This window comes from Drosophila takahashii, chromosome 2R, assembly GCF_030179915.1.
Source record: "Drosophila takahashii strain IR98-3 E-12201 chromosome 2R, DtakHiC1v2, whole genome shotgun sequence".
Taxonomy (NCBI): domain Eukaryota; kingdom Metazoa; phylum Arthropoda; class Insecta; order Diptera; family Drosophilidae; genus Drosophila; species Drosophila takahashii.
The window spans coordinates 32,349,077-32,365,155 of NC_091679.1; the positions used below are offsets into that span (position 1 = coordinate 32,349,077).

At 39.5% G+C, this 16,079-nt stretch overlaps 4 protein-coding genes across 8 annotated transcripts in view; 3 read left to right on the plus strand and 1 right to left on the minus strand.

Annotated features, from left to right (window-relative positions):
* Window positions 1-16,079, minus strand: part of LOC108062252 (cyclic nucleotide-gated channel rod photoreceptor subunit alpha) — a 68,419-nt gene that overhangs the window by 44,868 nt on the left and 7,472 nt on the right. The gene's annotated exons all lie outside the window — the stretch shown is intronic.
* The window catches only part of LOC108061444 (putative inorganic phosphate cotransporter), a 62,845-nt gene continuing 53,721 nt past the window's right edge, over window positions 6,956-16,079 (plus strand). The window contains exon 1 of the mRNA XM_070214023.1: window positions 6,956-7,115. The gene's annotated coding sequence lies outside the window, so the exon portion shown is untranslated. The remainder of the gene's footprint in view (window positions 7,116-16,079) is intronic.
* On the plus strand, window positions 7,998-8,620 carry LOC108061391 (uncharacterized). The gene is made up of 2 exons (XM_017147514.3): window positions 7,998-8,147; window positions 8,204-8,620. Exons 1-2 carry the CDS (start codon window positions 8,097-8,099, stop codon window positions 8,549-8,551), a joined length of 399 nt encoding a protein of 132 aa, XP_017003003.1. The 5' UTR covers window positions 7,998-8,096; the 3' UTR covers window positions 8,552-8,620.
* Window positions 9,732-10,511, plus strand: LOC108061375 (uncharacterized). The gene is made up of 2 exons (XM_017147495.3): window positions 9,732-9,921; window positions 9,978-10,511. The coding sequence occupies exons 1-2, from the start codon at window positions 9,877-9,879 to the stop codon at window positions 10,446-10,448; spliced, it is 516 nt and encodes a 171-aa protein (XP_017002984.3). The 5' UTR covers window positions 9,732-9,876; the 3' UTR covers window positions 10,449-10,511.

Genomic DNA, 16,079 nt, shown 5'->3' on the forward strand with positions numbered 1-16,079 from the left:
GAATCGTGATTAAATATGATAGAGCCAACAGCCGACTAAAAGCACTCAGTGCTCTATGACAATTTTGTTTTTTTTTTCCAGATTTCAGGCTAAAGCCGCTAGGACGAAAAAAAAGCCAAGCAAAAGCAAATGACAGACATGAACAGGGGCGAACACAAGGCCCAATGCATACACACCAAAAACCAAAAAAGGAGACCCTTCCCTTGCCTTTTCCTTATCGTTTTAATATTTAATAAGCAGTGCGCAGAAGGAAAGTGCGAGAAAACCGAACGAAATGGGGGAAACTCAACTCAACAGCGACTCTAAATATTCAGTTGAGTGTAAACTTGATAAGTTGTCTTGCTGGCAAATGTACGGCATATGTTGGCTTCGCAGGGAGTCCTCGCCAGCGGAATGGGTAATGCATATTATTCTATGGCGATATTTACATATTACGCCACTTTAAATGCCCGCGCGCTGGCTTTAAACTCTTTTCGTAAACGCCTTTTGACTGGGCGTATACGTAATACCCCGCTCTTTCGATGAAAAAAATAGAAAATGAAAAACACAGTTACACACATTCAACTTTCCCTTTGGATACGTGACGAATAACAAATTTGTGGGATTTTGCAGCATTTTGATTGAATGTTGTCGTCGCTGCGGGAAAACTCAGAGGAAATTGGGTTGAGCGGGGGGTTGGCGAACGAGATCCAAATACAAATATGATTTATGAGCCGCAGCCTGCAAGCCAATCGTATGCGGATGTGGAGGGGACTGGCTGCAGATGCTGCACAAACACAGACGAGAAAAATCGGATATGGGTAGATGCTTAAGAACTTGTGCTTGACTTAATACACATCCGGTTCCCATACATCTAACCCATGATTATGGTGAGGCGATCAAAATATTGGCAAATACCCAGGAACAGGTAAGCAGACATTTATCCAACACTCAATGGATTAAGCTTATACTCTTGCCTTTAATTTATTTTATATCAAGTCCCATCCAAGTAATATAATAATATAATAATCCCATTTCAAAATCGATCTCAAATGCACGTCACCTATAATTTTTTCATGCTCTATTCCCAGGATTATGCAAAGGCGAGTGAAATTATTAGGATGTGGTGCGAAACTTCCTGGCACCTATCCAGTGTTCCGTTCTCCTTGGGCAAAGCCCAAAAGGCAATCAAGTGTTGCCAAAACCTACGTAAACATGAAAATTGCCTGGGAAACCCAAACTCAAAACTTTCACATCCCAAAAAGAGAGAGGGGACATTTTATGACAGGACAAAAGAAAGAGGGTGAGGAAAAAGCTGATAGCTGGGGCAATTGTTTGCATTGTGCAAGTGTCAACAGCATTTGCAATTCCGTTGCAATTTTTAGCATCTTTTCGAGCTTTGGCTGCAAAGTAACCCAAAATGCGAGGTAAAAATTGCATTTCTGCCCCCCCAGGCATCTCACGTGCCGCATTCCCTTTTTCGTTTGCTATGAAAATATGGTAATTCGCAGCTATCGAAGGTGAAAAACAATTTTCACACTATTCCCATTGGAACTTTAGCCCATATTGTTATGCATGTAGACTTTATAAATATAATATGTATAGGTGGGCAAATACAATTGAAAATGCATATAAACGAATCCAATTTTCGTGTCAGAATTGTTTTTGCCAAAGCTGACAGCATTTAATGGCCTTTTGTGCGATTCGAGCAGCGTCAGCAAGAAATAACAAGCTTTTGTTTTTAGCTAATTAATGCAATCCCCCTCGAAATAATCGCCAAGAACCAGAACCCACTGGCCCCCCGTCCATTTGTCCGGATCACATTGCAAGGGACAGACAGCTTCGTGCATAAAAAATGAATCACCATCAATCTCGCGCTCAAAAACATTTGCGGGATAAAGTGGAAGACTGGGAAGCGAACGAAAAAAGGCTACTAATTAGAGGCAAGAGTCGCGATTCTGCGCCAACAGAAAAAGGGGATTACTCTACGAAAAAAGCATGCCATCATACGCACAGAGCTGCTCGTGAAAGTGATTATACCCTCGCGGCAAGGGCATATTCCATCTGATTAAGCCAAGTGCGCATTTGTCACACGAATGTGACAGCATCGAGGACGAAAAGGACGAACAGGACGATGTGGGTGATGCGACGGAAACGCTGACAAGTTGCCATGGTCCAGTTGATGGAACACGATCTCACTCCACGCAAACACCGACCACAATTGACGCCCCTAATTGCCCATTTCTAGGGAATATGGAGGGAAAACTTATTCATAAAGGGAAGCTCCATTTTCACTGACGACTAAAGCGCTAATTAAGCGACCAAGCCGATTTAATTTATTTATATTTTCTAAAACCTTAAAAGCCGCGCCTAAACCGAAAATATCCGCTACTCAATCTATATCAATTTTTCATTTGAAATGTATCTACTTTTCAAATTTTAAAGTCCAAACTATAATTTTTTATTTCATCCCCTCACTGCTTTTGTAAAACACTCTCCCATTATACTAATTACACAGCAGATAAGCAAAATAATCAGCGAATTTCCTGTTTTACATTTACAAATCAGCCGAGATCAAGTGAAGCCAAGCGGCAACATGTTGTGTAACACAACACACGAGTATCAAAATTGGGGTTAAATAAAGTTGAAAATCGCTTTTAATGCCTAAGCAAATAAAGCTCGCCAATAATTCGCCATTTGCATTGGACTAGATTCCGAATCGCCCCGTCTGTCTGGGCTATCAATATCCCACGACCATCCCATCCCCATTTCAATGGAACCGCTTTTGTGCAATTATTTCAGCATCGACTCGTTGCCGCATTTTCAATGCAAATTAATGCAACTGCACTTGATCCTCCTCGGCCACACCACTAATGCCAGCAACGATTTTATTGGAATATTTCCTTTATTTTATTTCCGTGTTATTATTGCACTTTAATCTTAAACCAATTTACATTTTTTTCTTGTTGTGCCCATTTTATTGCTGCAATTATCCGCTAACACCCTTGTAGCCACAAACTATATAATAGAGCAATTTAATACGACATTTGGCCATTTTCAAATGAGTTTAATTTCGTAGGGTTTCCAAATGTGGCTGCAGAACTATTTAATAATCGCCAAGCTCTTGGTATTTTGGTAATTCTATTACTGCAACATTTAGTTCGCCCCTCTTGCATAACTTTTGCACTCCCTTTTAACCCTTTTGCGCCACTAACAAAAACACACTGGGCTAAATCCATGGAGCCACCTTTTCTTTGTGAACGCAGTGGATCTTCCCCTGCATCTTTGTAACCCGGCAAACGTGGCGCACGAACTGCAATTTATAACTGCACATACGTGAGCAGTAAGCCAGCGGCACCACCCCTTCAACCCCCCAAAACCACCCATTTTCTCCCGCTTTGAGTTGGGGGAGCTTCAGTTTTATCTTGTGTCATAACAAGGTACTTTTTATCTTACATGGGTACAACAAAATCTAGAAAGCGATAAAATTCGAAAATATAATTTAAATGAAAATAAAATTGTGTACGCTTTTTAAAGTATTTTTTAGGTCCCGGTATACATATTTCCATACTACCTACGTAGTTGGCATGTTTTTTGTACCTTTGCTATGAAAAAAACGGTATCTTTACCATCTCTGGCTGAGACCCTGTGGCATATAAACATTTTGTTAGCTGCGCTTTAGTTCGTCGCAACGTTGCTGCCTTCGCCTTTGTGCAAGGTGCCCACATCCAGTTTTCCACCCTTCCGCCCCTCGTATCATTTATCCAACCCTTTGGCCCCAAACCAACACTGATGGCGCTACAGTTTTTGTGATTCGACAGAGCGCAAATAAACAAAAGGGTCGCGGCGCTTCGTGCGAAAAGCGGAAAAAAGGAAAAACTAAATGAAAATGAAAAACAACTTGCTGTAAAGAAAGGGAACAGAAATGCCAGGCTTGTGTGTGGCTCCACATTCAGTTGCAGCTTCAGCTAAAGCTACAGCTTCAGAGGCAGTTATAGTTTTCACAGAAAAAACACCTACGTCTACATCACATTTTCGAAAATTTAGGTAACATTATTATATTGGCTATCATTTGCGATATATTTAAGACAATGAATTTACCAATATAAGGAATTCAAAGGATTTCTTTAGTAACATACATATTTAACATTCCAATTATTTTCCTCAAAGATATTTATTAATTTTCTCAGTGTAGGAGTCATGCAACAAATTTGCTGGCACAGCAGGCGAAAATATGTGCCAGCGCAGCAGCAGCCACGAAGGAGTGTAAAGCACTGGAATGGCGAGGGGTTGGCACATTCGTGAAAGAAGAGATTGTGGAAGGATATTTCACTTTATTGGCAAAGTCGAAGATGGAATGCGCTTATAGTCGCAACCGGGCTGCAGGAGGAAAAGTGACAGCGACAAGTTATTGCCACGCCGGTATGCAACTTCGGCCGGTATCGAGGTTTATCGCCAACGAAACACAGAATATAATCCTGGCCAAATGCATTTGCGTCACACACATATGCGCTCAGAGTTATAGCATAGCATATAGGAAACCTTGCAACCAGCATGGTTTAACAGCCCCCATATACGAGATAATATCACAATTAATTTAGAGGCCTATGACATAATTAGAAGAGCTGGTAAAACCCGTATATTTGACTAATGTTATTTAGATACGTTGAAAATAATTTAATGCTTCAAAGATGTTAAATAAAACTATTAACTTTAATAAAATAAAATAAAATAATAGGCTATTATTAATAGCTATTAAGCCCATTAAAGAGAATAAGTATAATTATCACTGGTACTCCTTGGAACGCAGTTATAACCATGGGAACTGCCATTGCCAAAATGTCAGCCAGACACATTCATCAGCTACCTGTGCACCTCAGCAATCGTCAATCTTTCGTCCTTCGTCTCTGCCTTTGAGTGACTGACAGGCCCTCATACCAACCTGTAGGCCCCTTGTGCTTGGCTTTAATTAAGCGCCCCATTTGCTCAGAAATTGCATCTCCAGCAGGTACACACAATTCACTGGGGAAATATTTGCATTCCATGTATCCAGCACTCGCAGTCTAAACGTTCGCGATGCTCGAAGAGCTTGGTTTTCGGGGTTTTTGAGGTTGAGGTCGAGTTTAAGATGGGTTTCGAGATGTCATAAGCAGATATCGCTTTTGGACCCTCGAAAATTGCTGAGCTTAATTGGACGCAAAATTAACAGTTAAGGCATTTAGCGTTTCCAGGAAGATGGCAGTAGGTGTGGTGCCAGTTGTCATCTTCCTCGACGACCCCTGGTTAGCCAAAAGCCACAAGATATACAGGCAACAGAATTTATACTCAAACTCAGAGAAATTTATAAATGCTTAATTGAATGTGTTTAAAGCAGGGACCGAAAATAATGATTTTTTTTTTGAGTAAAAAATAAAAATCAATATTTTATGATTATTTTGTAAGCGAAAAAAAATATCGCTTAGAAATAATAATTCTTTTGTGAGCGATATTATTTGGCTTAAAATATCACTTAAAATGTGATTGAATTATTTAAATGTGCACTTGTAGCTAAAACCACAAAGCACATATCCAGCTAAGAAAAAAATACATTTTCTGTGTATTAACCGCTTAAAAAACGGTTGACTTTTGTATAAGAAAACAAGAAAGGGAGCTACCTTCGGCCAGCCGAAGCTTATATACCCTTGTAGATAAAAGAATACTCACTCGGTGCAGTTCCAGGGATTCCAGATTCAGCGTTTCGATTTATTTCAATTTTGTTTTTAAGTAGTCAAGAATCAAAACGCCTACTTCCTACAAAGTTACAATGAATTTTCTTATATTTGTTTGGGAGCCTTAAGATATAGTGGTCCGATCCGGCTGGCTCCGACATATGTACTACCTGCAATAGAAAGAAGACCTTCGGGAAAGTTTCATCGCGATAGCTTTAAAACTGAGAGACTAGTTCGCATAGAAACGGACAGACGGACAGACGGACAGACGGACAGACGGACAGACGGACAGACGGACAGACGGACATGGCTAGATAGACTCGTCTATTGGTGCTGATCAAGAATATATATACTTTATGTGGTCGGAAACGTCTCCTTCACTGCGTTGCAAACATCTGACTGAAATTATAATACCCTCTACAAGGGTATAAAAACTCGTGTTTACAGCACGGAGGACAAACACACTAACACCCAGGTTGGTTGGATCTATGTGGAATAGTTCATAACATCTTGTTAAGTCGTTTTGCTAGTATATAAATGACATAAAGTCCTAAGGTTGCTTCAACCTTTTATATTTATGCACACCTCTTGTAAACTAATAACCGCGTTTTTAAAAGTTTTTACAAAGAAAACACCTTATTTTATTAACTCAAAATGTGCTCCGTGGTTCTACATACAAGCACAAATTTAAATCTTTATAAAATTTCGTACAGAACGGCTGCAATCGCACGTTGAGTGATAATTTTAAGCGAAATAATATCGTTCACATAATAGTCATTATTTCAGAGCGATATTTTTTTTCGCTTACAAATAATCATTAAATGGTAATTTTTATTTTTTCACTTATAATGATTACAGTACCTGGTTTAAAGCATGGAATTATGATACGGCTAGGATTAATAATACATGAAAATCGTAAAAATTCCGAATTTCGACATACTGCATGCTGCACTCGTTTCCATTTATAGTTTGCAAATACAACTCATGTATTTTTATACCCTTGTAGAGGGTATTATAATTTCAGTCAGATGTTTGCAACGCAGTGAAGGAGACGTTTCCGACCACATAAAGTATATATATCCTTGATCAGCACCAATAGCCGAGTCTATCTAGCCATGTCCGTCTGTCCGTCTGTCCGTCTGTCCGTCTGTCCGTCTGTCCGTCTGTCCGTCTGTCCGTTTCTATGCGAACTAGTCTCTCAGTTTTAAAGCTATCGCGATGAAACTTTCCCGAAGGTCTTCTTTCTATTGCAGGTAGTACATATGTCGGAGCCAGCCGGATCGGACCACTATATCTTAAGGCTCCCAATCAAATATAAGAAAATTCATTGTAACTTTGTAGGAAGTAGGCGTTTTGATTCTTGACTACTTAAAAACAAAATTGAAATAAATCGAAACGCTGAATCTGGAATCCCTGGAACTGCACCGAGTGAGTATTCTTTTATCTACAAGGGTATATAAGCTTCGGCTGGCCGAAGGTAGCTTCCTTTCTTGTTAGCATTAATATTTGCTTTAACCTGACGCTTTGGCCTAATAGAGTTGCATGTCAACAAGCTCCAGGAAAAGGATGTGAGGTACAACGATTTTCAAATAAACCCAACTCTGAAATCCGACTTTGAAATTCAATTAAGTTGCAAGTGTGGGTCATACATCTATCTCCCATCGTCCATCGAGTGCTCTTCCTCGCTCTCATTCAGTGCATATGGTGTGTCAGTTTGCTGCCCTATCACTGTCTCTCTCTGAATGTCAAAACATGCGTGTCAAAACAATTGTCATTCATTTTGCTTGGGCTCTAGCTAGAAATTCGCTTCTCTTCCCTTCTTAGCCCCCCTTGCAATTATGGCCCAGTGACATGTGTTAACATTCAGCCCATCCCAACTCCCTCTGGCCTGGCAGCAGGGAGGTCCCTGTTTCGCTCAACATTTCCGCCAGATATTTTTGCCCATTTCCTGCAGCCTTTCAGCTTGAAATCAATATGGGGAGTATGTGTGAGAGGTTAGTTCTGCCATCAGCGCCTTGATTACTGCTGTCATATTATTTTCACACTTGAAATGCTGCTCGACTTGGCTCGTGTATCGCCGTTCCCTCTCTAATATCCCGACATCCTTTCAGCTGTCAGCGGTTGGCCATTCCCATTTGGATTCATCGTTGTTATGGCTGCTCCAAGGATTTTGTAGTTTTCATACGAAGCTAACGCTTAAACGTTTATTTGTAAATTGAATTCCTAATAATATTCTATTTTATTTTCATCCACGAATTTAGCCAAATATTTCTGTTCTTAAAATAATTTTCATATTCATCTATTTTACAGACGGTTCTATATTGTAGATGGCTTTGCTCTATAAATCTATTTGAAACCTAGCACACATCATTTACAAGATCTGTACAATACACACCTACAAAATCAAGAATGCAGTTAATAAAATATTTCACTTTTTTGTTTGTTTCTTGCGCTGTTCTGGTGAGTAACATGAAATAGTTGAATGGGTTTTAAAACATAGCACTTACAAACCTAAGATGCCGGAGGAAATAGTTGCCAGATCAGTGGGCCTCGGAAGAGAGAATGAAAGGCCTTCCCCGATCATCGTACAACATATTTATCGCAGTGGCCCAGTGGGGATTCCGGAAATGCCCTTGGACTTTCACACGAAGCATAGCCCTTGTGACATGGATTCGAGGGGCAGGCAGAGCTATGTGCATGCCTTTCCCAACCATTGTATTTGGGTCTACAACAACCGGTACTTGAGCGAAGGACACTTTCGCATCTACAAGACTTATCAGTTGGAAGCCTTTTTCTTTGGCCAGTATTACGAGCGCCTAAAGCGTTATGAATTCGAACCTCATATCTACGATTACAACATGTAGAAAAAAGCATTACAATAATATTAAATCTGTTTAAGATTCAATAAATAAATTCTACGTCTTTTCTGGTTAGCAATGTTGAAAGATTTAAGGAAGGGGGGAAATCGTTTTATTGCATTACAAAAATGGCCTTCAATAGCAAGTTATTTCGTTAAAGGTAGCTTTAAACTCTTATTTCCCATACACACAAACAAATTTGCTTGGTAAAATTGACCAACAAAGATAGTTACGTAACTATTAAAATAGTGTGTCTTTGCTAATTGTGTGTATTTTGTTGTTATGAAATGACTATTTACTTAGTAGAATTGACAATTTTGCTGGTTGGGGCCTGTTTGACAATTATTACAGTTGATTTTACCAAGTTTTTTTTTTTTGTGTGTACGATTTCAAGGTTTTAACCCTTCTTTAAATATACCAAACGGACGAGAAAACGGCCCTAAACATTTTATTTTTCAAATATATATAATCTGTAATGTTGCATTTCAAATGGACGTTATTGGTATTTTATGCATTTTGAGGAGGCCTCGACTTTCCCTTCATAACTTCCCCTGATAACAATTTAACTTTACAGTTTGTATTTTATTATATTTTAATTTTTATTTCACCTTATTACCATGATTTTAAAACTAAATTTAGTATTATTAACGTTGATGGTGGTGGTGTGCTCGGTAAGAATGAATTGCGTGATTGATTCTATGGTAACATAAATTGTAACAGCTTCCGCGTGGAACTGCCCGAGCTATTCCCCCAAGTGAAGTGAAATTACCGCAGATTAAAAGTGACGCATTGACCAACCAAAATGGGACTCAGAGAAATACCACACTTGTTGTTGGAAGAGTAAACTCCACAGATTTAGCGAAACCAAAGGCAGCGCCCATGAAAATAATATCGTCCAATCCGACGACAATCGTAAGGCATGTAGTACGTGAAAAACGTACATCTGAGCCTTTTGACTTTGAGACCAATCATTTACCATGCGATGTGGACCTAGGAGCTATCAGAAAGATTGCTTCAGTACTCCCCTCCTACTGCACTTGGGTGTTCAACAACAAATTTGCCACGGAGAATTTTTATCGCTATTATAAAACCTATCAGCTGGAGGCCTTCATGTTTGGTCAGTACCATGAGCGCTTGAGGCGTTTTGAGATGGATCCGCACACCTGGGACTATGCGAGTGTAGTAACGTAGGAAAAAATAATTATGATCGAGTATTTTAAGCAGCTGGTAGTTTGTTGTCAATTGTTTCTTGTCAATTGGACAAAAATTTTTAGTATTTGACAAAAATTTAAAAAAAAAACATAAAAACATAAAATTAACCTTCTGTGATTATGAACCCGCTTATAAATTGTCTGTTAGTCTTTCTAATTGTATTGGTAAGAAACTCTAGTTATGACAGTCGCAAGATCTATTAAATAAAGTAAATTCGCAGTCTATACCATCTAAAGGATACTCAAGAACGCTTGCTGGAAAATGTATTGGCCAAAATAAGACTGCTATCGAAAAGAAGTTAAACGCAACTGCAATCGATGTGAAGGCAAACTCCACTGATCTCATGACTCTGGAAAAGTTGGAGGAAGCAGAAAAACCCTCTGCCACTACTGCTATTCGTCATATTAAACGTGACAAAAGGGAATTGGTTGTGACGATGCCCTTTGACCAGCATACCATGCACCTGCCCTGCGATCTCGATCAACGTGGAAGACATAGGATTATTTCGCACATGCCGAACCATTGTATCTGGGTATTCAACAACAAGTTCTCACACGTGGGATTCTACAGAGTATTCAAGATCTACCAGTTGGAAGGTTTCTTTTTTGGGCAGTTCTACGAGCGTTTAAAGCGCTTCGAAATGGACCCCCATTTATATGACCATGCATTATCAACATTCAATGAACAATAAATTTTTCAGTGTTCAAGCAACAAACTAAAAAATTTTCAAAGCTATTAAAATACGATGGCCGATAACGAGGTTTTTTTTTATAAATAGCCTTTCCGATGCTTATCATTTACAAACTTCCCCATTGATAAATTTATTTTCTAAGCATTTTCACCGCATTTTGACAGGCATCGCAAGCTGCGTTCAATGGAAGCGGAAATTTGATATTTTCAAAAAGCATTTTCACTGTTTGTCCTGGGAAAATAGGGAGAGTTGTGCGAAGCAACTGCTGTTCAATTTCCCACGACCACAGGCAGTCTGATGAACTTTTGGACGCCTTTTCTAAATATGAAAACCCTCCGAACCATTCAAAATTTTGTCATTATGAAACACTTATCATTTTAATTGTGGCCCCGTTAAGTTCTTTAAAAAAACATAATCAATCAATTTCATTAATTTGGGTGAAAGCAAATAAGGTGCAACGCCTTAAGTGAATTGGATGGCGTGTGTTTGCTGGGTCTGCAATTTTTATCTGCCAAATTCCTGCCTCGGATAACATTTGTGTGTAATTTGTAATTTTGCGGATCATCAATCAGCTGTCGTCAGCTGTCGAGCTGCGATTTGGTTCTGTGGATAAGGAAAATTAGGAGAAAAGCGGGGTTCATCTCTTGTTTCACTTTGATTTATCGATGACTTGGCAAAACAAAAAGTTCTCTTTTTAATTACAAACTCAGCAGGAACTCGCAGCAAATTAAGTTTTTCACTGCCTTAATGTATAATTAACAACTTGAATTTTCGTTAGGCTAAATACAAAAGAAAAACAAGAGAGAACGCTATAGTCGGGTTGGTGTCACGACTATCTAATACCCGTCACTCAGCTAAAGGGAGTGCGAACGCTGTACTCGGGTTGGTGTCCCGACTATAATCGTAGCTGTTACATCCTTTTGCACGAATACAATATACCCTTTTACTCTACGAGTAACGGGTATAACAATTTTAGTCCATAAGAAAAAAAGTGTATCTTTAATGAAAGCAGACGCAGAAAGTACAATTTTATTTACCCATCCGTGAAGAATATTTCATATTCACCGGTTTTACTGCTTTGCTATGTCTGATTGAATTTAATTTCAAGTTGGTCATCCAAGATAAAGTTTTATTTTCCCTCGGGTCGACGAAACAACTGTGCCTTGTTTAAATTATTAATTAAAATCAAGTGCTGGCCACATAAAACAACAAAACTTCAAGATGAAAAATATGACGAGTTCAGCGTGCAAATATTTTGAATCATTAAAATTTTAAAGAATTTCATTTCCCTAGCTTATGTCAAGAGTTTCTATGCCGAAGAGCTTTTCTTCTCCGTTTCTGCTTTATGAGCAGAACAACATTTTTCCTTGCTTTGCTTTCTTCCGTGGAGCTTTATTTATTTATTTCCGGAAACGTGCCCTTGAGATTAAAGTATTTCCCCCCATCCATTTCCCCCCAAAAAGTGTTCGACCATCTGTATGTAAATATATACACACTGTATATGCAAAGAGAGATACATATCTCTATCTGTGCGTTGTTCATTTGTTCATTAGGTTCCTTTGCGCCGTCCTTCTCAGCTCCTTTTGCACATTTCTCGCGCGTGTCCGGGTGTTTGGTCAAAGTTGTTCAAAGTTTCCACACCCACTTCAATTCCCGCCTGGTGGTCACGCCCCTTAAAAGTGTCCTAGGCGACGGTGGTTTGCTTTCCTTTACTCGATACACTCAGGAAAATGTTATCTAACTCATAAGACCATGTAATAGTCATCTGTGGAGTGGCAGACCCTCAAATAATTTTCTCAAAATCTTGCGAGTAATAACAGAAAGGTTTTAAAAATTAAATGAAATAAAATAAATAAAATAAAATGAAAAAAAAAACAAATCGGACAATTCCTTAAAATGTTATGCCCGATCAAAGTTTCGTGTCTCCATCTCCCTCGCACTACCTTCAGCTGAGTAATAGTTATCGGATTGTCGGGGCACCTGACTATAGCGTTCTCTCTTGTTTAATGATTAAAAATATTTCATTTCTAAGAAATTTTCCAGGTTTCCTAATTTTTGTGCGGAAATTTTTAAGCATTTGTTTTAAGTGCAGCCTTTTGACCACTTGCGCGCCTCTAATGAAAACACAATAAAAATTTTGCGCTTTTCTGCCTTCCCAAGTGGCTGTGAAATTTTTGATGAGTTTGTCAGCTTGTGGGAATTGTGCCAATCGCTGTCGCTTCTGCTGTCGGCGGGCAAATACTTATTAAGTGAACTGTGCGCTCTTCATAATTTAGTTCAATGTAATTAAGATTCCTCTTCTTGGGAGCGAAGGTCACAGGCCGTCTCCTGCTAAAAATAATAATTATTCGATGACTGCACAACACACTTTAGTCGATGACAATTTTCCAGTAATTCAATTAGTCTCAAGTAAATTCCCTGCCTATCTGTGGGAAAAAGTCAATAAACGACTTCATCTTAGTCTAAAGTTTTCCTCTGGGCGACAAAGTTTTCAACTTTCTTTTCTGTTGATGGCCAATTAGTTGGGTCGAATGGCAAAAAGTCGTACGAAGTATTTATGAAAGAAAATGAATTTCAAGCGCTATCCGACTATAAACTCAATCACCAGGACTTTTTTATTGGGCATATGTACGTTTGAATGTATTACATATGCGTGTCTTTCCACCTGAAATCCAGTTTGCTTCTCCCGAATCCTTATTTTTTCCTCCGCTTCTGAAACTGACACTCCGAGGCGCAAATCTCATTTCCCTTGTGGCGGCAGAAGCCACTGAAAAAATGTATCATCCCGCCGCCCTTTCCTCATTCACATTTTTGTTTTTTCTTTTTTTTTTTTGGGGGGTAACCCAATTTGATGGCCAGTCCTCCGCTGCTTTGGCTCGCTGCTTACGTCACAGCTTCGCACCTCGCACAACTGGCTTTCTGTGTCACACACACTTGCAGAGGGGCGCACACAAACACACACAGCTGGGGTCAAAATAGTAGCGGTACTGGGATAAAACCTAAAAGCCGTAACACCGCATGCAAATTATTGATATTTTTAAAGCCTCTTTATAATGTTAATAAGGCGTGAAGATTATAAAATAAATTATTTAAGAGACTGGAAACAATTAAATTTAAATTTAAATTAAATAAAAAAATCGATATCTGTGCTTGTATCGGTTTAACTTTAGGAACTAGCGAAATCTTTATTTCTGATAAATAAACTGAAGAAATAAAAAAGCCGGGCTAACAATTTATAAACATAATAGTAATAACACTGATTCGCTGTTGCTTTGACCCCAATTGTATCTACGCACACAAAAAACCGCTCTGCATTATGGCCAAAAAGTGGACGAAACAAAACATCGGAATGAGAGGCATAAAAAATGGTAACAAAATTACATACATCAAAGGTGTTTTTTTCTCTTTTCTGAATATACGAGTGTGTGTGTGTATGGGGGCGACAAAGTGGGCGGGGCAGTGTGGGCCAAGGGGTAGCATGTTGTTTAAGGGTTGCTGCGGGCCATGATGCTGGTGGCCCATTTCTGCTGTTGTTGCTGCCGCTGACCAATGGTCCATGTAATTTTTTGGCAAGCATCTCTCCGCATATCAGCGCACTTGTGAACCTTTTTTGGAGATGGGTCTTGAAATATGCGTCCAGCCCTGCGATTGGTTTTCCATGTTACCTTTCACAGACGCCCGTGCTCGTATCTCATTCACATTTATGATGAGTGTGCGGGCCCCCTGTCCCCTTTGGTTTTTTTCTGCCCAAATAAACTTGGCAAATATGCGGCCTTAGTTTAAAGCCAGGGCACGCGCCGATTGACATCATTAAGCCCAGAACAGCCCAAACAGCGGCTAGTGGCGGCACTAAATCATGATTCCGGCCATCCGAAAAAAATATGACAAAAAGTGAATGCACATCTAAATGAATGGCACACATGGGAAACCGTATACACAACGGCAGGACGGGAAAATGTAAAGAGTTTTGATTTATGCAAACAGTTCACAGAGATAACAAAACAGAGTTGCGCTAAAAATTATCCTGTTTAAAGGGGGAAATCCGGTGCTGGGATCTCTAAAATGTAAATGAGAATTATTGTGAGTCTATTTGTGATTGTAAGTGTATTATGACCAATTTAGTTAATTAGTACTTTAATACAAGTTAAAAAGTCCTGTATCCTTGGGCGAACGGAACTCAATCAAGTTGTAAAGTGAGTATCCATATTTATACGCCTCCAGATGCTCTCAGATTTTTCGGGAATGGATCTATAAACAAGGCCAACCAGAAAGGCTGTAAAGTTGATAAAACCAAACCCCAAAAATTCGTTCCCCAGCCAGATGCTTCCCACAAATTCGGTGCTTTTGTGTTTCTCTGTGTGTGTGTGGGGCTCTTTCTTCTCGTCTTGTTTGCACTTGGTTATTGATAGTGCTTCAATCTGAGGAAATAATAAATAAATGAGCCTAACGTCACGGCTCATGTCGTTGGCCCACCTACGCCCCCACCATCTTGCCGCCCGCCCACTCTCCGCAAACACGCAAACACATGCACACTTAAACATACACGCACTCACACACACACACTCATACGCGTACACTCCCCTCCAACAGACTCACTCACTCACGACATTTCCTCTTCTGCTGCTGCTCCTGTTTTCCATTTTCATTCTCTAGGCTCGTTCCCCCGTCAGTTTCTCAATTTCCCTCGGAGCTGCCAACATTTTTCACATCTCTGCTGAGTTTACAGAGAAAAAAATTAACATTACATGCTTTAGCATAGAAAGCAAAACATTTTTTAAAAAAATTTAGTTCCTACAATAAGAAAAAAAATGTTTTTAATTTTTTGTTACAACGAAAGTAATTTAATTATTAATTTTTTTATTAATTTTTCAGTCTTGATATTTTTGTTACAATTTTCATAAATTTTTGTCCGTGTATGTATGTTTGCTTGCTCACTCTTCTTCGTACGTGTATATGACGTATACGCAACGTGTGCCATATTTTTACATGGCCGCCGGGCAACAACAACTGCGACAACAGGCCGCCTGCAACTGACAGGTCGCACTGCCTATGACGACTGCCATAGGCCAGCGATTTCTCCTCAGTTATTTAGCGCGCCTCGCAGCAGTGTGTCCACCGGTTTTCCATCCTTTCTTCCTCTCAAAGAGCAAATTGTTTTTATAGCACATCCTTCGAGCCTCCACAACCACCCCTGACATCTCAATTTGTTGGCATTGTTGTGCAGTTTGCTTCCGAGCTTACAAGTTTCTTATTGCAATGCAAATTAACTTTTTTTCAGAACGCACACCGCTCACACACACGCACTTGTGTAAAATTTCATTAACATTGCGTATACGCCTGGTAGGGCGCGCAGTCATTAAGTAATCTGTTTCATTCGAGGCTGCCGCGAGGCACCTGTCCATAAAATGCATTAATCAACTGTCTGGCAATTTACTTCGCATGCTGGGAAATTAAGCGTTGGCAAAAATTTCCACCGATGCAGCAGCACATATTTATACACACATGCCCAGGAAATATTCACAAACGAATTTGCTGCGTAATGGCATTTAACGACATTTATATAAATTAATCTTAAGGAGTGCCAAAGGGCGAACGCAAAGGAGTGAAAATGAGTACACGGATGTTTGAGAA

Coding starts and splice junctions, on each gene's coding strand:
- LOC108061391 (XM_017147514.3), top strand. CDS start 8,097: ATGCAGTTAATAAAATATTTCACTTTTTTGTTTGTTTCTTGCGCTGTT. Junction 8,148..8,203: donor TTGTTTCTTGCGCTGTTCTG/GTGAGTAACATG, acceptor TACAAACCTAAG/ATGCCGGAGGAAATAGTTGC.
- LOC108061375 (XM_017147495.3), top strand. CDS start 9,877: ATGAACCCGCTTATAAATTGTCTGTTAGTCTTTCTAATTGTATTG. Junction 9,922..9,977: donor TAGTCTTTCTAATTGTATTG/GTAAGAAACTCT, acceptor GTAAATTCGCAG/TCTATACCATCTAAAGGATA.